Here is a 21,400-nt window from a genome sequence, read left to right as displayed (position 1 = left end):
TTTTTTTTTTTTTTTTTATTTTCGAGACAGGGTTTCTCTGTAGCTTTTTTGGTTCCTATCCTGGAACTAGCTCTTCTAGACCAGGCTGGCCTCGAACTCACAAAGATCCACCTGCCTCTGCCTGGGATTAGAGCGCTGGGATTAAAGGCGTGCGCCACCACCGCCCAGCCTTCTTTGCTTTGTTTTGATGACCTCAGACATTATCAACTTCGTGACAAACAGGAGTCTGCCTCCCTTCCAGAGTCTGAGTATTCCATTTCTATTCTGAAAGTGTTCTTGAGAATTTGTTTTGCCTCAAGCTGACAGCTTCTTCCTTTAGTCCTTCAGAAGTAATTAATCACTTAGTTTACAACTCTTATCTCAAACATTTTTAGCTCATTAAAAAAAAATCTTAAAGTAGTTATTACAGTTTTAAAAAATGTTACATATATGGATGTTTCTGCCTGTATATATACCTGTACAGCATGTGTGTCCTTGGTGTTCATGAAGGCCAGAAAATAGCATCAGAGGCCTGGAACTAGAATTATAGATGATCAGGAGCCACCATATGGATGCTGGGAACCAAACATAGGTCCTTTTGCAAGAGCAAACTAACCCTGATTCTCACCAGACCATGGACCTGCCCTGTTGTCATCTTTTTGTTTGTACAGGAACCTCAATTAAGGACCTGCCTCTATCAAATTGGCCTGTGGGCATGTCAATAGGACATTTTCTTGATTGTTAAATGGTGCAGCAAGATGCATCACACAGTGGGTGGTACTATCCTTAGGCAGGGAAATCCCACCAAGTTTAAGAAAAGTAGCTGATGGCTAGGCATGGAAGCACACACTTTTAAGCTCTGCTCAAGAGGCAGAGGTAGGTGGATTTCTGAGTTCCAGGCCAGCCTGATCTACAGAATAGCCAAGGCTAAATAGTAAGACCCTGTCACTCACTCACACACACACACACACACACACACACACACACACACACACACACACACATATATACATACACACACACACACACAAAGCTGAGCAAGCCAGTGATCAGATTTGTTCTGTGGTCTCTGTTTCACAAAGTTTCTGCCTTGCTTTCTTCAAATGATGTGCTACAGGGGTAAGCTAAAGAAACACTTTCTTCCTCATCTTATATTATGTATACTGTTATAATGGAAGCTTCCCGAAATATCCTAGCTCACACCTGAATTTGAGACTATTTTGTACCTCATTCTTCAGCATGTATCAAATTAACATATATTTGGACTGTTCTATTAGACAACAAGCATATCCATCACATTAGTATGTAATTTTGATTCTGTCTCTAGGCGTCTAACTTAAACAAGTATTTCATAAACCTATATGCTATGGGTTGCATTAAAGTTCTGGGTGAAAAGGGGTTTTGAAGTCCTGACCTTGACCACAACACATTAACAATTAAAACAGATCTGACAACATATTTCAAAATTTATTTAAAATGTTTTAGTAACTTTCTTCCCTGACATACATAGGCTTCCTTCTGTTTTTAAACCAGGTTCTTCTGATTAAACTTCTCCAATTTAGAATATATTCTCTTACCTTTCTAATGGTTGCAACACATATTGTCGAAAGATTTAATGGGTCTATAGCCTCCAGTTTCATTCCTTCTTTGAACCATTCTCCACTCTGGTCTACTTCTTTTACCTGGAGAAGGCATATACATTATACATGTCTTTTAGAATTATTTATTCAGTGTGTGCGTATGTGTGCAGGTGTTATTGAGCATGTGTAGGTCAGAGGAGAACTTTTTGGGAGTCAGTTCTTCCTTCCCACCCTGTTGAGGTCTCCTGCACTGTGTACTGCAGGCTGTATGAGCTGTAAGCTTCCAGACAATTCTCCTATCTGCATTTCTCATTTTGCTGTAGGAGTGTTTGGATTACACATGCGCTTCCTGGCAACTGCACCAGGCTTTTCACAAATGTTCAGAGCATCAGGATGTGCAATGATACCCAAACCTGCTAAGGTATCTTTTCCTGGTCCATAACCCACCCGCACCCTCCCTCCCTGACAGGGTCTTTCTCTGTAGCACAGGCTGGCCTAAAAAAACTTGTGGTAATCCTTCTCCTTCAGCCTCCTAAATGTTTCTATTTTAATAATGAAAATATTTCTGGCCAGGAAAGGTGGCGCATGAATTTAATAGCAGTACTCGGGAGGCAGGGGCAGATGGCTAAAGGCCAGCCTGGTCTACAAAGTGAGTTCCAGGCAACCAGGTATAGAAACCCTGTCTTGAAACACACACACACACACACACACACACACACACACACACACACACACACACAAAAACAAACAAAAAAAAACAAACCACCAATCCTATCCACCTAATGTTATAACTCCCTTTATTTAGCTAATAGAAAGAACTCATACATGCACACATAATTTAGGAATGAGTATAATAATGATTTGTGACATCTAAGGATTATAGATTTTAGTGAGCATATGTGATACCCACAACTTTAGGAAAAACTCCACAACCCTCTTTCAACCTAATTTACATATGAGGGCTCTTATAGAAACTTCTTACCTTAGCAAATAAATGTGGTGGTGTATCAAAATGTCCATCCTGTTTCTTTGTAATATCTACAAGGAAAAGTTACATACTAATCTGTCAGCATTTGTGAGAAGACAAAACAAACAAACAAACAAAAAAAAACAAAAACAAAAAACTTCCTTGAAGGGTTCGAACTTATAAGGTATGTAATACTCTAAAACACAGCAAAAAACAAAAACATGTCTTCTACATTTATGATGGTGAATAATATTAATAGCTTTTCCATCTTCAGAGCACATGGACATATGCTATCAAATTTCAGTTAACTATGATGGTAGTAATTCTGAGAACATCAGAAGCTTCTTTTCCCTTTTGGTGTTGTGCTAGCTTGAACAAAGATCTTCACAAATGCCAAATACTCTCAATACCAAACTAACTTCCCAGCTCTTTTTGCTTTTTATTTTGAGGCTGCGGGCTCACTAAGCTGCTGAGGGTGTCCTTAAATTGGTGATGATCATGCCTGACCATCCTGCACAGCCTGCACCCGTCAGTAGGCCTTTCTAGAAGAATGTTTTTGTGTGTTTAGTCAGGCCTAGTTAAACTTAAACTTGCCATCTAGATGATAAGTAAGTGTAAAGGAGATCCCCTTTCATCTTTCAAATGTCTGGATAATTAGACAATTGTGAGGAAAAAAAGATTTTAAAAGATTTATTTTGGTGCTAGAAATCAAACCCTCATGTATGAAAAGTTCATCATTTTAAATGGGGAGGAAGAGGAAGGAACACATGGAATTATACCGGGGACCAACTTCAATAAAAATACCTCTTGCCAGGTTAGAAGTGTGGGAATTTAGGAATATAGGTGTGGGGATTTAGGGATATAGTAAAGAATATGAAGATGCGAATGAAAATAGAATGGAGAAACGCAGAATAGTATCAGGAAAAAATTCCAATGAGTACTGAAATTTGCCCACATTTAATTTCTAATTTCTTTAAATACCCTCGACCCCAAAAGGTAAAAGACAAAAAAATTTGCATTATCATGATACAAGGAAATGAACAGACCAATTGAAGATTGCAGGCTACAACCACAGTTAAACATTCTATTCTGTTGCTGGAACAAAACAAGTCACCCAAGACCAAAACATTCTGGAGGTAAACCACTCCCTGGGTTGAATCCAAAGTTATCTCCTGAAGGGAACTGGAACTTAGTTGGATCCATAGACTTTTGTTTGAAACATATCTATATATTTCTCTATTCCTGAAATACAAGGTCTGGCTATTAGCTATCCTGTTGACAATAATCTAGGGAAAACTCTCTGATCTATATCTATGTGGGGCCTATAACCTTGAAAAAACTAGAGGTAAGTTCCAACTCTCTGACCTTTGGTTAACAAGAAAATAGGTTCCCATGTTCGGGTCCCCACAGAATCAGTATTCTAATTACAGGAGAATAGTCAAACTAGAATGCTTTCTTTGATCTATTCTTTTTTTTTTTAAATTATATTTATTTATTATGTATACAATATTCTTTCTGCGTGTATGCCTGAAGGCCAGAAGAGGACACCAGACCTCATTACAGATGGTTGTGAGCCACCATGTGGTTGCTGGGAATTGAACTCAGGACCTTTGGAAGAGCAGGCAATGCTCTTAACCGCTGACCCATCTCTCCAGCCCTCTTTGATCTATTCTTATAGAGAGAAACAACCAAGTAGTTTATTCAACCTCACTGATAAACTTTTAAATTTTTGTGACAGTTGCTTACCAGATCTTTTGAATCGATGGCCTATGCTTCGAGACCATCCGATATGGTGGATTAAGGGGCTGTGCATGTGGCACCAGAAGTCATCCGTTCGATCTTCACTCTCTTCATACACTAACCTTAATCTTCCTCCAATTACACTTTCCACCACTGCTACTCTTGTTCGACATAAATGCCTCTTGTCGACTACTTCTACTCTCATGCAAGGCTTGAAAGGGTACTGCATACTCTCTGAAACCTTCAAACAAAAGCAGAAAGATCCTGTATGAAACTCACGATAAAGGTCTACAAGTAGTTTCAATATTGCCCTGTCAATACTGTATATATTTATGTATTTGCTTTGTCTTTTTTTTTTTTTTTTGGACACAGTAGCCCTATCTGTAAGTAGCCCTGGCTGTCTTTAACCCTGCTGACCTTGAACTCAAGAGATCCACTAGTCTCCACCTCCCAAGCGCAGTGATTAAATAAGTGCACCCACCATGCCCTGGCTCTTATTGTTTTGGGGACTAGAGTTTCACTTTGTAGTCTAGAAGTTAAGTTTACACGGTTGGCCATCTTTCTGCCTCAATCTCCTGAGTACTAAGATTACAGGTATGAGTCACCCTTTCTGAACATGTATTTTGATATTTAACAGATCAGAAATTGTAATTCCTTAAAAACCCCTCTAAGTAATTCTTTTAGGATTCTATTTTTACCTTTTGTGAGAAATCGGGAGGAAGTGTTTTGGCACCAGTAAGTCTCTTTACTAGAAAAGCTTTCCAGTTTGTGTATTTGTGCTGAACAGCTAAAAGAAAAAAAAATAACTAGTCAGCAAAGAGGATTTCACAAAATATTAAAACAAAACAAAACAAGGTTAACAAGTTTCTCTGGAAGTCATGACTATGAAATAAAGTACTGAAAAGTAGCAAGAATGGAGAAAATAAGTATGTCTTGCCAACATAAAAACATTTTAATTACTGTATCACATTAGGATATTATATTTAAGTTTAAGAAAGCATTAAGATATATACATTGAAAATGACCGAGGAGCTGCAGAGTTGGCCCAGTGGTTTAGAGAACTTGTTGCTACTCTCATGGGGTACTGGAGTTTGATTCCCAGTACCTACAAAATGGCTTACAACTGTCTAGAACTACAGCTGGGGGGAAGGGGGGTGGCGGCGGCTCTACTTCCCTCTGTGGGGTCAGGCATGCATGCATGTATATATACTTGCAAGCAAAATACTCATACCTATAAAATAGTGAATATGAAGTTTAAAATAAAATAATAAAATGACAGGGAGGCTACTCACTTCTAGGAGGAACGAGAGGTTTTCCACTGGCTGCACACCAACCAACTGGATGAATATCAGACCCACATATATTGCACCAGAAGTCCAGAGAAGAATCATTTTCAAATCCTTCATATCTCAAAAGGGCATTATAACCTAAAACCAACAAACTGATCATTACATAGTAAGATAATAAATTAAAATGATTCAACCCCTAGGGTGATGTTCAAACTCTGCTTTCCCTCTGTAGCAGAACCACTTGCTGTTGTTTATAAGCAGAGGATAGTCCCTTCCAGGGACTCCCGCCCATGACAGGGGTTAGGATTTAGACATGGGGTGGTGTGGACAATCTACACTTCTAAGTCCCAGGGCAATAATGAACCTGTTGGACTATGATCCAACTTTGAGAATCCCTTGTTAATACAAAGACAATTTTTCAGTGCATGGCCTTTCCCTTTGTATTTCAATTAATATAATTTCTCAATTCTCAGAAGGGGAACACCTTAGCGAAAACAAGGTGCGATAGTTTCATGAGAGCGTGCAGATTTCTTTTTCTTTTGAGACAGAATCTCATGTAGATGAAGCTGGAGCAAACGGACTATATATAGCTGGAGACAACCTTCTGCTCCTCCCTCCACCTACCAAGTGCTAGAATGTTAAGTGTGATCAATAAGTCTGAAACAGTTCTTAAAAGTTTTGTTTTTGGGATGCGTATGTGTATGTGTGTACATGCATGTGCAGGTCAAAGGACAATCTTAGGTGTTGGTCCTTCCCTTTTGCCCCGTTTGAGATAGGGTCTTTGGCTGTCTGCCACAGTAAACCAGGCTACCTAGGCCATAAGTTGGGCCAGCCAGCGTTGGGCAAGAATTTCCACGTAAAATTTAAGTTTTTTTTTTTTTTTAAAGGTTTTTAAACCCACAAAACACAGGAGCCAAGTGCAGCTTCGTGGTAACAAGTTTTCAGATAGGCTCTGTTTGCAAGGGAGGTGCAGTAAAAACCATGTGGCTTCTTAAAAAAAAAAAAAAAAGTTGCAGCTTCCTGGATTGCTAGCACAAAAGGCTGGAGCATTTGAATGGGTTCTGTGAGCAGATTGCTACATAGACTTGCTGTGTGCCTAAAAATGGGGCAATGTACGTGGCTCTCAGAGGCAGCAAACATGCTTCTGCCATGTTGGACTGGACAGAGCAAACAGGCATAGCAGTGCTGTCTTTAGCCACGCCCACTTAGCATTAAAAAAGGGGGGCCTTCTGACAAAAAATAATTACAGATATGAAATAAGTACAGATTCAGATAAAAAAGACCTCTAAATGGGTCACAGTGATGGGTAAATGTACATAGGCTTGGGACAGAGAAGAAAAAGAGTAAAGAGACAGTGAATGTAATAGAAAAGAGTACAGAAGTCACAGGCTAAAGGAGTAAAGATAATAAAATATTAAACTTGTAGAAAAAGTAATAGAATAGGAAAAATGAGCCATGTAAAGATGGAAAATACAGCGTCTGTTATGTATATTCTTGTGTCTTCTTTGAATTTTTTGACTGTGAAAGAGTTAAGTACAGAGAGACATTTCATTGTACGAGCTGCTAAGCTAAACCAGCACATATATTTTAAAGGTATCTTGATTCCAAAATTTGGGTGTAAGGATTTGTTGCTTTGGAAAAGAGGTTCTTCTTTTGTTTCCACAGAACGTGAGAACCTGTGGATTTCTTCCAGACTAATGCAGTCTGATGGACCAAGACCCCCTTGAAAGGTCACCATGAACACTCCCAAAAATTACTTCGCCCAATAAAAAGCAGGAAGCAGTTTGGAAAGAACTACACCTATATTCCCAAATATTGCCTATAAATGTTTATATACATTTAAAGGGGAATATGCTATAGAGATTTGCATTGGTATGGATCTTGGTTTACTGATACAAATTTAAGGTCAATTTTGTTATATTGTGTATATGTATTTCTGATCTTGATTAAGGTACTGTGTTTGAACTGCTCATTTAAAAATGTAATGTACAGTTAAGAAATATAAGTTAATAGATAGTCATCCAGTCAATAACATAACATCTAGTCATGTTAGGTTTTCTAGATATATTTCAGTTAGACAGATATTATTCAATTCTTTCAGAGACCTTCAGAATATGGCATTTAAAATGTTTGAATAACTTAGGCCTTCTCATGACATGAGACACATCTGCTCCTGACATCATCGATCTTCTTCAAGAGGATGACAGGAATCAAAGAAGCTCCTTATGGTGTTTGTCAGCCGTTTGGGCTAGAAACTGCTCCTGCTTCATGGGAGGGAAAGTCTGCTGGAAACTATGGGCCCGTAGGCCAAAGATGGATGCCCCAATGTTACAGAAGAACTTTGCATGACTGCTCAGGTAGCCAGATTATCTCTGTCAATTCTAGTTTTGGAAGTTGCTTACAATGCACTTTCTGTTAACTTAGGTAACATCCTTCTGGAGTCTTTGATGGAGTCGAAGAATAGTTACAATTATAGTTTTTTTTAGTTATGATAAAAGATATAAGTATTGTTAACTATAATTCTTGCTTGATAACTGTTCTGCTATATGTAATTTTACTATGTTAAAGTTAAAACCTTTTAATTTAAATAAAAAAGGGGAAATATATATGTGTTGCTTTTACTGGTTAATGAATAAAGAAACTGGCTTGGCTTGATAGGGCAGAGTAGAGTTAGGTGGGGACAACTAGACTGAATGCTGGAAGAAAGAAGGCAGAGTCAGGGAGAAGACATGTAGCCCAATCAGAGACAGATGCTGAACTTTACCCAGTAAGTCACAGCCTTATAGCAATACACAGATCAATGGAGATGAGTTAGTTTAGGATATGAGTTAGCCAGAAATGTGCTTAAGCTATTGCCCAAACAATATTGCAAATAGTATGGTTTCTGTGTGATTACTTTGGGGCTGAGTAGCTGAAAACAAAGAAGCAGCCTACTATAACAAAGATATATGAAGTAAACAGAAAAAAAAAAAACCAACAAAACCCAGAAATATAAAACCAGAATTAGTAATTAGGAATAGTAAACGTAATTAGATAGTAAATATGCCCTTTGAACTACTTATATGCAAGTGACTCAAACATCTGGGACATAAAAGCTGTGATGAAGCATTAAAAGAATGATTATGTAAAGGAAAAGACATGGAATTGAAGAAAACAGAGCCTGGGACTCTTGCTTGTCAGTGATTAAATGCAAAGATAAAACAAACACCCCCCCCCCCAAACAAACTTTGATTGAGAAAAACAAGCTTCATGTTAACAGACCATTTATGTTGGGGAAGCAATAAAAAAAAAAAAAAAATCTGTTCAACACTTTAGAGTGAAGTTGCAAACTATGGCTCCCTTAAAGGATAAAGAGGCTAATGGTGATGTGTGAAGAGGAAAGTGTAATTAAAATTATTTTTTGTGGGTAGGGATGTATCTTATCGGGAGAGGTCTTGCCCAGCAGCACACAAGGCCTTGGATTCTCTCACCCCTCCAGGACACTTTGTCTTTTTCTGAAACGAGGTCTTTCTGTTATATAGGCCTGGCTGATCTGCAACATGCTACATAGACCAGGTTGGCTCTAACTCAGAGATCCACCTGCCTCCGCCTCCTAAGAGCTGGGATTAAAGGTGTGGCACCACCACATCGGCACCAAGGCCACTTTTAGGTAACTCAAGGGGAGGTATATAGTAAAGCAATACTCAGAATGTTATAGGGAGATAGCTGGAGATAAAGTCCATGCAGCTGGCCTGGCCTACTGCTTGATTTTTTTTTTTTTTTAAATGTCTAGAAAGAACTAAAGGAACAATATTTTCTTCAGATAAAGATGTGATAGCTTTATGAGACTCAAATTTCATGAATAAAATTCTACAGTTAAATCCATTTGTTTATATGTTGCTAAAGTTGTTCACTGTTAAAATGGGGGAGATAGAGTAGTGTAATAGACTGCAAACCCCACAAATCCAAGAATACTTATTGTTTGGCTAGCTGTAAAAGAATTTAAACTTAAAAAAATTTTTTTACAGAAGTTTTTGTCACTGGCATTTTCTAGTAAATCATCATGTATGCTTTTCACCTGCTAATTTTATAATTCCAGCAATCCAGAAGACTTTGGTAGGTAGACTGCAGTCTGTATTGGGAACTTCTATTCTTACATTTTCTGAGATATCACCCCAGCAGGTCCCCATAGGTGCCTGTCATACAAAAATTATTAATTATTATTTTATAATATAATAACGAAACATCATTCAAAATTAAATATCATTAATAATGGGATATTCAAATAAAATGTCATTTTAATTCATTCATATTTTCTTGAAGTACAGTTTCTATTCCTTGAAAGAACTGTATATGGAGACATCCAGAGTCAGGATCAAATTCCAGACAGAAGACAGAATGTGCATCTATTAGATCCGCGTTGACTTTGAAATTCAAGACCAAACATGACATTTAGGTAATAATTATTCTAAAACCTGAATGATAAACATGGCCTACATCCTCTATCAAGGTGACTTGAGGAAATTCAGTGTTTTTAATGTGTAACCCTTAACTTTTAAAGATCTTGCCCAAGAGTAGGAAAAAAAATTTCCAATTAAAAGGTTTCAACATGATCCGCAGAAATAAAACAGGTATCTGTATTTCAAATATAAGCTAAATCCACAGAATGTAAATAGTCTATTAAGACGGACAGGAAAAAGCAGTGGGAAAGTCATTAAAGGGGGGAGTTGAAGAGATTTAGGAAATGAGGCCTGCAGTAAATTGTTAAATAACTTATTTCAAAATTTCTCATGCAACAATTACTATGAAAAGAAAACTTCCAATGTTAGAGGTGCTGATCACTGGCATCCATACTACTGATTAAGATGGCAACTGAGAAAACTACCTGAAAGTATAACAATCACATTCCCCAAAAGGTAATGTTCTCACGTCTATGACTCCCTAAACTGCAAGGCAATACACAATCACTTGGACTTTATGCAATAGTAAATTAAATCAAGTACATGAATTTATAATTATTAATTAGTGCTGGTAATTCTAGTCTCTGTGGCCCTGGATAATCAGGTTTCCATGAAATGTAGAACAGTGGACATAAATAAAAGGGTAAGGTGAGGGTATAGAAGGCCTGGTAATGTGACTAAATCAGGTGAAAACAAAACAGCTTCAAAATTAAAAGATAAGCAAGCATAGAATGAACTAGCAAATATGGACATTGGGAAAATGTATTCCATAGAAGGAGTGCCCCTTTACAGTTTAATATAACCCAGAACAGAGTCAGTCTGAAGTAGTTATTTCACTCCTGCCCTCTAAACAGTTTATAAATTTCTGAAGGAAACACAACGTCAAATAATGGCGAGCTAAGATCGAGAAACCAAAGACAGAATCAATTAATGGCTAACTCTTTGGGTAGCAGCAACAAATAGACCCTATTAACTTAGAGACACACCCAATCTCAATTATTTGTGATTATGGGGAAGGAACACACATACATCTTCCCAAGATGGAAGGGGAAAAACAAAACTACCTCCTCCCATTTTGACACAGGGTTTTGCTACGTAGTTCAGGCTGGCCTGGAATTTGCCATGTATACCACACTGGCCTCAAATTTGCAATGATCCTGCCGCAGTCCCCCTCCCTCCTAAGTGCTAGGGTTATAGGTGTGTGTGCCACCATGCCTGGTTTTCCTTTGTAAACAGGAAGATTGGACCCTTCAGGTTCTGCTACCTCCCCTACATCATTCAAGACTTTAGGGCCATCCCTATTGCCAGCAGATATAATCAGAAAAGGAGAGGCCAGAAGGAAGACAAGTAACACAAACTAAGCTAATATAAATTAATACAAAGATCATATATTATTCATTTCTTGTAAAGCTTAGCATCAGAGAAGATAGGTGCAGGTAAATGCATGCATAAAGCTGCATTAAACTCAAGTAGGGTAGCTACTCTTTGTTTGACTGCCAAATCTGTGAATTCAGTTTTTATTGAGAAGAGCCATGGATATATACTGACAAACTATATACAAGGTTAGGTGGGCACATGCTAAATGAAATTTGCATACAGGACTCCTTTCTGAGCTAGACTTGACAAACTGTTTGCTGGTCTTTTTTTTTTTTTTTTTTAAGTTTCAGTATTATCTTTGGAGAAAATACTTTTTAGTGCCATTTATTAAAGAAAAGGAGTGTCAATATTTACTCAAACAAACAAACAAAAAAGGTAATGCTCACTTGAGTGGGAGATCTTTGGTTTGATGCCTATAGTCTGGATTGGTATAGGAGAAAGTAGCAGAAAGTGACATTTGTTCTTGCCTGTAAGGTTGTGGTTCTGCTAGGCCCTCTTAAACCAATCCATATGGTTCACTCTATGAAAAAAAAATGAAGGAATAAACATCAACAAGATAGAGCACTACAGTTATAACAGAGTATGTGCTCAATGTGTTGAAATGATAGTGATTTCATAGATATATCTGCCCTTTTTAAAAAAATGAATATCATTTTAAGTGTGGAAGACGGAATGACCCAGGGCTTGACAGCCATCTTCATCCAAGTCATCTGTCTTCTCTTGCTGGCAGGAGGGATACCTTTGAAGTCTGGATTGGTATAGCATGAACTAGCAGAACCATCATTTACAGGTAACAACAAATTTACCTTCCAGACTCAGGATGCGAGGTCTACCTCAGGCTCCTCCCAAACAAGGAAGATCTGCTCCACCACTTCCTGCTCCAGGGCCACTCGTGAGAGCTATCTGGGAGCGACTCTCCTTCCCTGCAAAGTAAGCTGTCATCAGGTCCTGTAGAGATGGCCAAATCCAAATGCTGAGGGGGTCCCCAACACAAATGTCTTATAACCTTCACCTACCTATCTGAAAGAAAATAACCTGGCAGGAAGTCTTACATCCTTCACTCTCAGAACATTCCCAGATAGTTCAATAGCCCAGATGCCTGGTATTCAGACGCTAAGAGGGCACACATGATGCACACAGAAATAAAGATCTCCTTCTACAGCACTGCTAACCTCAAACTTTGGATAACCACAACCAACTTTTAAAGAGTGTAAAGGGGCAGAGGTGAGACCTGAAGTTGCAGGTAGGAAACAAGAAAGAATTTATCCCCATGATAAAGCAAAATCCACCATTACTATACCTCAGAACACGATTGCTAAAGTGTTCCTATTAGAGAAAGATGAAATAATGTTTGGTCAAAAAAGACAAGGGAAGAAGCCAGGCACAGTGCTGCATGTCTGTAATCGCAGCACTTGGGAGGTTGAGGCAGGAACTGAAAGCTAGCTTGGGATACACAGCAAGGACCTATATCTCAATTTCTGCCTTGACCCAACAAAACAAAACAAAACAAAACAAAACAAAACAAAACAAAACCTTCCAACCTATTCTCTCCAGAAAGTGTACTCACCTTTCGATCTGATACCAGAGTCTACTAGGGAGTGAGTGGGGTGATGATGGCATACAGATAGGAGAGCAAGGAAAATACAAAAGGAAAATGGAATGTTTGAGAGCACTTGAGAAAAATGCTACAGATGTGTTAAAAAAGAAAAGTAGAAGTCACTAATTTGAAGGCTTTTTTGGGAGGGGAGGGAGGTTAGACAAGGCCTTACTCTGTAGCCCAGGCTGTCCTAGAACGCACAATGTAGACCAAACTAGCCTCAGACACGCTGTGATCCTCCTGCCTCAGCTTCCCAAAGAAGGAAGCCTTCTATGTGAATACAGGTATGCAGCTACTTGATGACAGGTAAAATATGCAAAACATATTTTAATCATTAGGAGATACCAAAAGAAAAACAAAATTCACTCTGGGAGAGAGTCCCAAGTTAAGACATTCATTTAGATTTAGGTTTCCTTGTAAATTAGGTTTTCCTGAAATACCTATTGCAGGTGGGTTTCATAATGGGGGCTCGCTCCCTGCCTTTGTAGAGAGAATGCATTGCGTACTAGTGTTAGGGTGGGTGGAGGAACAAGTATAAGAAACCAACTCAAGTTTTCCTTTCTTAAAGACTTATTTTATGCATAGAACACTCTATCTGCATATATGCCTTTATGCCAGAGAAGGTCATCAGATCTCACTATAGGTGGTTGTGAACCACTATATGATTGCTGGATATTTAACTCAAGATCTCCGCAAGAGCAGCCAGTGCTCTTAACCATAGAGGCATCTCTGTAGTCCCAAGTTTTATTTACATTAGAACTAAATTTTATAATCTAAGATGACACATGGAGGTTCTATCTTTAACTATAAAGGAGATGAGTTATAATCTCCATTTTGCAGAGTCTTCTTTCTGTAGGTTGAGACAGCGGGGGAAACACCCTAAAAGGTAATTTTAATAACATTCCTAATAAACATATAACTGAGAAATCATATCATGAATTTTACTAAAAAGCAAAACTATTGTTATAGCTCGTATACAAAAAAGAGGGCTTCTCTTTTTCTTAAGTTTTATTTTCTGTGCATTGGTATTTTGTCTGCATTCATGTCTGTGTGAGGATGTTGGATCTCTTGGATCTGTAGTTGTAGACCATGTGAACTGCAATGCTGGTGTTGGGAATTGAACTCTGGTCCTCTGGAAGAGCAGACAGTGCTCTTTTTTTTTTTTTTTTTTTTTTTTCTCGAGACAGGGTTTCTCTGTGGCTTTGGAGACTGTCCTGGAACTAGCTCTGTAGACCAGGCTGGTCTCGAACTCACAGAGATCTGCCTGCCTCTGCCTCCTGAGTGCTGGGATTAAAGGCGTGTGTCACCATCGCTCGGCTACAGACAGTGCTCTTAACAGTGGAGTCATCTCTCCATTAAGCCAAAGTAAATATGTATGATACATGCTACAAATGAATAAAAACTTATTTCTTCAGAAAAGCTGCTCTTAGGTCAGGGATAAAAACAACAGAAAGACTGTATATGTGACAGATACCGGTGTATTCACGGAGGCAGAAAGAAAAGGTCAAACTCAGCTTTAAAGTTATAGTATATAAGTTAAGTGTTGCAGATCATGTCTCTAATCCCAACATATAAGAAGCTGAGGCAGGAGAACTGCCATGATTTCCAGAGTCTTGTCTATAGAGATCCTGCTTTGAAAACCAACCAATCAACAAATCATCTCCCTACCTCCTACCACAAAAACCAGTACTGTCCTCCCAATCCCAAGTCACAGTATAGCTACACATGATGGCACACCGTTACAATCCCCTTTAGGAGTCCGAGGCAGGAAGACTGAGTTCCAAGCCAGCCTGGGCTACATAGTAAGAGACCCTATTTCAATTCTCTGTCAACTCCCCCCACCTCCTCAGATAAGTATCTGTGAATTTGATAAACCTATATAGTATATATAAGCGGTATTTGGTAACATGATTAGTATTTTTTGTTTGTTTTTGCCTTTTGTGGATACTACTAGCGAAGAACTAAGAAAGGGCTGGAGAAATGGCTCGGTGCATTCTGCTTTTGTAGGATTTTAGTTTGTTTTTTGACACCCCTATTCAGTGTTTCACACCCACTTGTAATTCCAGCTTCAATTGCCCTGACATCTTTGGCTTCTATGGGCACCTGTACTTACGTGTGCATACCCACATACAGACATATACAAAATAACAAAAGTAATCTGAAAAAGAACTAAAAACTTCAAATTCTGAAAAAAAAAAGTTTAAACTTATAACCCAATTTCTCAAAAATGTAGTAAAGCTTTAAGAAATGGTCTAGGTTGAGCTAAAGGATTCTGAAGAAGCTGCCAGCTTTGTGACTACACATTAAAGAACACATTTCTTGAGGTTTCTGTCAGAGTCTTACACTGTAGCCAGGTTGGTCTGGAACTCACAGTGCTCTTGCCTCAGCTTCCTGACTCCTGGTCTAACAAGTGTGCATTACTGTATATGGTTAATTTAGGATTAAGTAAAAATTTTATTAGTCAATTCAGTGATTGCCAAGGAAAGGTAGACAATGGTTGGAGACCAATTTGCTCTGCAAAACCAATCAGTATAGTTTCTTGCTGTGATTGAACCAGACTTTATTTGGTAAAAAATAATATGGAAAAGGACAAAAGGAACTCAATTTTCACTGTAGACTTATCTTTCTTTTTGGTAGTAATGAGGTCTCATCAAATTGCCCAGGCTGGCCTTAAACTTGTGGTCCTTTTGTAGCTGAGATTACAGAGATTACTAGGGTTGGTTCCAAAGAGGTTTTGCTTGTTAGTTTATTTATTAGACAAAGTCATGCTAATGTCACCTCGTTGGCCTGGTACTGAGTACACATCTTAGGCTGGCTGCAGACACAATGACCACCTACTTGGCTTATTCTTCTGAGTGCTGGGTTACAGGTATATACCATCAATGTTTGACTCTAAGATACTTAGATACCTTTAATTTTCCTAAATTTTATTTTTATTTTAAATTATGTTTATGTATATGTGTCTGTGGCTTTGTGTGTATGTCTATGTAAGTGTTCATGGAGGTCATAGGCATCACATCTCTGTGGAGTTGGATTTATAGGCAGTTCTGAACCACTCAACATGGGGGCTGGGAACAGAACTTGATTCCTGCCAGAGCAGTGTATGAACTTAACTGCTGAGCCATTTCTCTAGTATTACAACGTATGTTACGGAACTTCATTTCCAGAAATTATAGTTTCATACTTGAAAATGTATGAATGTTTTAAGTGCTGAGAATAGTGTATTTGGACCTTTACTTGAGAAAAAGATGGATAAACTGGAGAATCCAGGCAGTCAGGATTCTGACATCATACTCATAACAACTGTTTCAACACAAACAGCTTTGTTCTGCATCATATATTACAGATGAGTGTTTGTAAATTAGGTTTGAAAAAGAACCTCAACCAGCAAGAAGGCTCCTATTTGATACCCAAGTGGGCAAGAGGACAGACGTGGGTCTCTAAGAAGAAAATCCTGTCAGAGAACGCATTAAGTCTTAGAGGTATGATGTTATAAGATAGGGTCTTCTGCTCCCAGTAATTCCTGGTAAAAGACTTCCCACAGTCCAAACCAGTAACTTCTCTTAGAGACAAGAAAGAAAATGATCTCCAGGGAAAGACCGGAGAGCCATCTCTGAAGAAAATAAAGGTTAGCATGAGTTCTACCTCTTAAATCAAATGGCTTCAACTGAAAATGTTGACTGAAGCAGCAGAACAAATTCACTGTACTAAGACAAAGCTTTTCCTCTCTGATAAGGAGGAGGCAGTAAAGAAAGGTGAGTGGAACAGGAATGATGGGTTTCACATAACCGACAGATGCTTCATTCTGAGTGAGAAAGGGAAGGTGTCACATTACATTAATAAGTTAGCTGCTCCATCTATGCCATAGAATATCCTTTATTGCTAGTCTTGAACTCACTATGTAGCTGAGGCTAGCCTTAAACTCTTGGATCCTCCTGCTTCCACCTTCCAAGTGTTGAGATTATATGTATATGCTACCATACCCAGATCCTGACTGAATTTAAATTATAAAATAAATATTTTCATTGTTAAAAAAAGCAAACTATTACAAGTCTAAAAATCCTTTATTACTATCTCCAACCCGATTCAAGCAGTTCCCTTGACATAACCACAACACTCAGTTTAGTATTTATTTTTCCAGTCCTTTCTGGAATTGTACTTATTTCCAAGGTAGAATTAGCTGCTCTACGACCATTTCAATCCTAAAAATAGCAAAGCTGTATGCAAAATCAACGAACGTAATTATTGTAAGAGATGTACTCGAAGAACTTTAGTCAGTATAATTGTTCAAAGATACAGACAGGAACTTAAATACACTTTCAAGTCCTTGGAAATGCTATTTTTAAAATATTCTGGCTGCTTTTATAAAAAGGTTTGACCTAGTTTATGACATAAAACATTAAAAAGACGATCTGGAGAAAGATGAAAGCCATTTAAAAAGAGACAACAGACAAATGTGCCAGGAATCTGGGATGAAGACTTACTATGGAATTCTGAGCATCTCAGCACCACAGAGCAACACTATGAAGTTTGTGCTTCATGCTCTGCAGGGCTAAGCATAGGACCTTTAGTGTGTGGCTGGGTAGGTGTACTACCAGTGAGTGACACCTAAGTTCTGGAGTTCTCTTTCTAGCTGTTATATACAATGCAACCATATACATTACACAGTTGTTCCCTAGTATGTCAGTATTACCAACAGTACAGCATAAATCACCTATTTGACTCTCAGATAAGCACCTAAAGGTTGCATTTTAGTTTTCTTAGCATGTCACAGACAAAGGGCTTAACATTTGCACACTAAGGGAAGAAACCAACAAATTAATGCATCGGGCTTTAATATACATTTATACTAGTAAAGTAATTAGTATGCTTCTGATAAAAATCCTTCACTTACAGGATGAGTGAGAACTCCTTTGGATTTCATGGTAAGAAAGTATGTGCAGTTTGTTCATAAGCTATTATTTAATAAAGCCCTTAGCAAAAAGTGTGAACAAAACTGCATTAATTTCTAACTTTTCTGCTTATGTATGCACAGAAGTAGACAGTTGTTGAATATAAATTAATCATATCAGGTTAAGAAATATTAGGTCAAATTACCAAAGATAAATCAAACCGAAACAACACAACATCTGACACACTGGTTTTACATCAAATGCTCTGAAAACGACATCTTTCAAACTGTTTTTAATGACACAGATTACTTCCTCCAGCTCACAAGAAAACATTCCCGCTGCTTCTTTGTGTGTGCTTTTACATTTGGAGGCAAAAACAGCTCTTAGAAATGACCTGTTCAAATCACAAAGTTCTTGGGATGTGTTAGGCTGAGCCACACGACATCGCTAGCAGCCAACCAGTTCTGTTACAGAACTCCTCCCATATATTTCATGTTTTATATGGTTTAACATGGATGAGACAGTAAATTGTTTTTAAATTTTTTTCCCCTGTTTTTTCAAGACAGGGTATTTGTGCAGTTTTGAAGCCTGTCCTGGAACTAGCTCTTGTAGACCAGGCTGGCCTCAAACTCACAGATAATCTAATTGCCTCTGCCTCCCAAGTGCTGGGATTAAAGGTATGTGCCACCACCGCCCGGCTGAGATAGTAATTTTTATTGTTCAAAATCATTCATAATGCAACTAGAAAATCTTTTTTTCAAATTTTATGATTGGTATTTTGCCTGCATGTATATCAGAAGCCCTGTAACTAGAGTTACAGACAAGTGTGACCTATCATGGGGGTGCTGGGAATTGAACTTGGGTCCTCTAGAAGGGAAACAAGTGCTCTTAACTACTGAGCCATCTCACCAGCTTGCAACTAAAATTCTTTTATTAATGTTGAAGGCAAAACACAGGATCTTGAATGTTTGAGGCAATCACCTTGTCACTGAGCTACAGTACTTAAGAAGCCCTCAATAAGAGCTCTTTTGTTGGGCTAACATTACTTGTAAAACATAAGAAATTACTCTTAGCTATTAAGAATAATAAGACTTTTTTTAATGGCATAAACAAAAAGTTTCTAAGGATAAGATGATGAGCTGTTATTGTATCTTCAGATTTAAAGATCATACATTTCATGGTAAGGGAGAAATTCCATACTCACATGCTTAAAACAAGCAACTGGAGCTGCTATGAAGCTATTGCTGTTGATGTAGTTACCCCAGCTGAAGCCTTCCACGGAGACTGCTGAAATAAAGTAAACTTAGATGTAACTAACTCTCCAACATTTTATTTCCAAAACAATTTTTCCTATTTCTAGACTTATACATGCTGAGCCACATCTTGCTAGCCTGAAAGTTATTATTGCTATTTTGTTTATTTTTTTCTTTTCAAGACAGGGTTTTTCTGTGTAGGTCTGGCTGTCCTGGAACTCACTCTGTAGTCCAGGCTGGCCTCAAACTCACAGAGATCCACCAGTCTTTGCCTCCTGAGTGCTGGGGTTAAAGGTATGGGCCACCAGTTGGGCTGTGGTGGCATACACCTTTAATCCCAGCACCAGAGAGTCTCAGGAGACAGAGGAAGGTGGAACTCTGAGTTTGAGGACAGTTTGGTCTACAGAGTGAGTTTCAGGCTAGTCAAGGCTATACAAGAGAAACCCTGTCTAAGAACCCCCTTCCCCCAACCTCCCCGCAAAAAACCCCACAACCACACAAAAAACCAAACCCAAACAAACAAACAAACAAACAACAACAACAAAACCCCCACCAAATAAAAAACTAAACTAAAACCAAAATCTCCAGAAGAAAGTTTTCGGGGAAATGTGATGACACAAACCTGTACTTAAAACACTTGGGAGATGATGGCAGGGACCAGAGTTAATTAGTCCTATAGAATAAGACCCTCTTTTCAAACCCACTCATGAAAAGCTTTTGTTTTTACATAATGATTAAAGAACTTGACTAAATAATACGGACTTTTACTGGTTAAGCACCCTTTCTAACTACTTATTAACAAAAGTATATTAGATTTCAGAGTTTCATGGATTTTCAGCATGGACTTTATTGATACTTAAACAGCACATATTTCAAAACATTTTGGATTTCAGATTTTCTCTTTTGGTAGTGCTAGGAACTGAATGAGGGCCTTATGTACTGGGTGAGTACTCTACCAGTAAACAAATGCCTTCCTCAGATCATATTTTGTATTTCTAATTAGAGATGTCCCACTTTTATTTTCAAGCACACCACTAGAACATCTTTGTGTGTCAATTAGTCCCCTTCTACAACAGTTACCAATGAACCACCTGACACCAGGAAGCACATAGTGCAATCAGAAAAAACATAGTTTAAACACAACCCAAGGTCAGATGAGTAATAATTCTCTTTTATCACATTCACGAGAATTACCTGCTTTTGTCTTTGCTTGGTTTTGCAAGGTAGCTTGATACTGAGCATAGGCAGCCAATTTAGCAACTAAAGGTTGTTTCTGAAGGACTTTTGCTTTCTTTGTTGGAGGCTTACCCTAAAACAAGAAAAGTTAAGTAAATAGAAATCTTCACCCCCTCCACAACTGAAATTTAACATGATTGTATACTACTCATTCTGCTTAAATATTGAGGGTTTAGATAATTATTAAAGCAGAGGAAACATCCAAGGAATTTTAACATGAGAGTTTTTTTCTTTTTGTTCTGCTACAATGTAGTTTTCTAATACGGGCTGCAGAGCTGGCGCAGACTAAAACAGCAATATGCGAATTAATATGTTAATAAAAATTATATCCCATAAGATGTTAAAATATAGGTTGTGGTGGATACTTGACCTCTTCTTAGAGTGGAAAGAATCAGTGTTATTCACTCATGCAGCTGCAAAGCATTGCTACTGATATGGTAAGAGAAGACAACTCAATGTTCAAAGAGCAAGTGACTGAGGTTTATACCTTTAGTGCTAATGCAAAAGGTCAATGACATAATGATCATGGCCAAATTCAGTGTGACAGACTGCCATCCATTTGGGTACAGACCACTGCTCAGGATCTTTGGGAACTGTCTATTTGAAATATAGAAATACATCTAAGTGATGTATTTCCTTCATCTGGGGCTTTAGATAACCTTTTCAGTGCTATGCAATGATCACCAACAGTTAAGAAAGGCAAACTTGTGACCATACAGAAGATAATCACGAAAATCAGTACTCTAATGCCTTAAGAAATTTTAAGTTGGTATGGTAACAACTTAGTCAAGTAGTCAATACTCCAGGATTCTATAAGCATTTATATACATTTAAAAAAGATAATTTTTCTTTTAATTTCATGGATGTTTTAAAAAAAAGGTGAATTATATTAGCAAACATATTTGGCTAAGGTATCAAATTGGTTGTACTCAAAAGTACAAAGTTGAATTTGGCTATCATACACAAGGCTGGGGTTCATCACCAGCAACAAAAATTCCATGAACAAAAACCAAAGTACAGAGCATGATGGGGGGGGGGGGGGGGAGGGGAG

The 21,400-nt window shown here is 38.1% G+C and overlaps 1 protein-coding gene across 1 annotated transcript in view; it reads right to left on the bottom strand.

Moving 5' to 3' along the window:
• Positions 1 to 21,400, bottom strand: part of Mbtd1 (mbt domain containing 1) — a 66,368-nt gene that overhangs the window by 17,941 nt on the left and 27,027 nt on the right. Inside the window, exons 4-11 of the mRNA XM_050156791.1 lie at positions 20,308 to 20,422; positions 19,065 to 19,147; positions 9,613 to 9,730; positions 5,559 to 5,693; positions 4,965 to 5,053; positions 4,273 to 4,507; positions 2,542 to 2,597; positions 1,557 to 1,661 (exon numbers count right to left, since the gene is read on the bottom strand). Coding sequence (XP_050012748.1) covers positions 1,557 to 1,661; positions 2,542 to 2,597; positions 4,273 to 4,507; positions 4,965 to 5,053; positions 5,559 to 5,693; positions 9,613 to 9,730; positions 19,065 to 19,147; positions 20,308 to 20,422 — 936 coding nt within the window. The remainder of the gene's footprint in view (positions 1 to 1,556; positions 1,662 to 2,541; positions 2,598 to 4,272; positions 4,508 to 4,964; positions 5,054 to 5,558; positions 5,694 to 9,612; positions 9,731 to 19,064; positions 19,148 to 20,307; positions 20,423 to 21,400) is intronic.

Source organism: Alexandromys fortis, unplaced genomic scaffold (genome assembly GCF_014885135.2).
Source record: "Alexandromys fortis isolate MF-2015 unplaced genomic scaffold, M_Fortis_MF-2015_v1.1 scaffold_31, whole genome shotgun sequence".
Taxonomy (NCBI): domain Eukaryota; kingdom Metazoa; phylum Chordata; class Mammalia; order Rodentia; family Cricetidae; genus Alexandromys; species Alexandromys fortis.
This window is presented reverse-complemented; position numbering and strand designations above follow the sequence as displayed.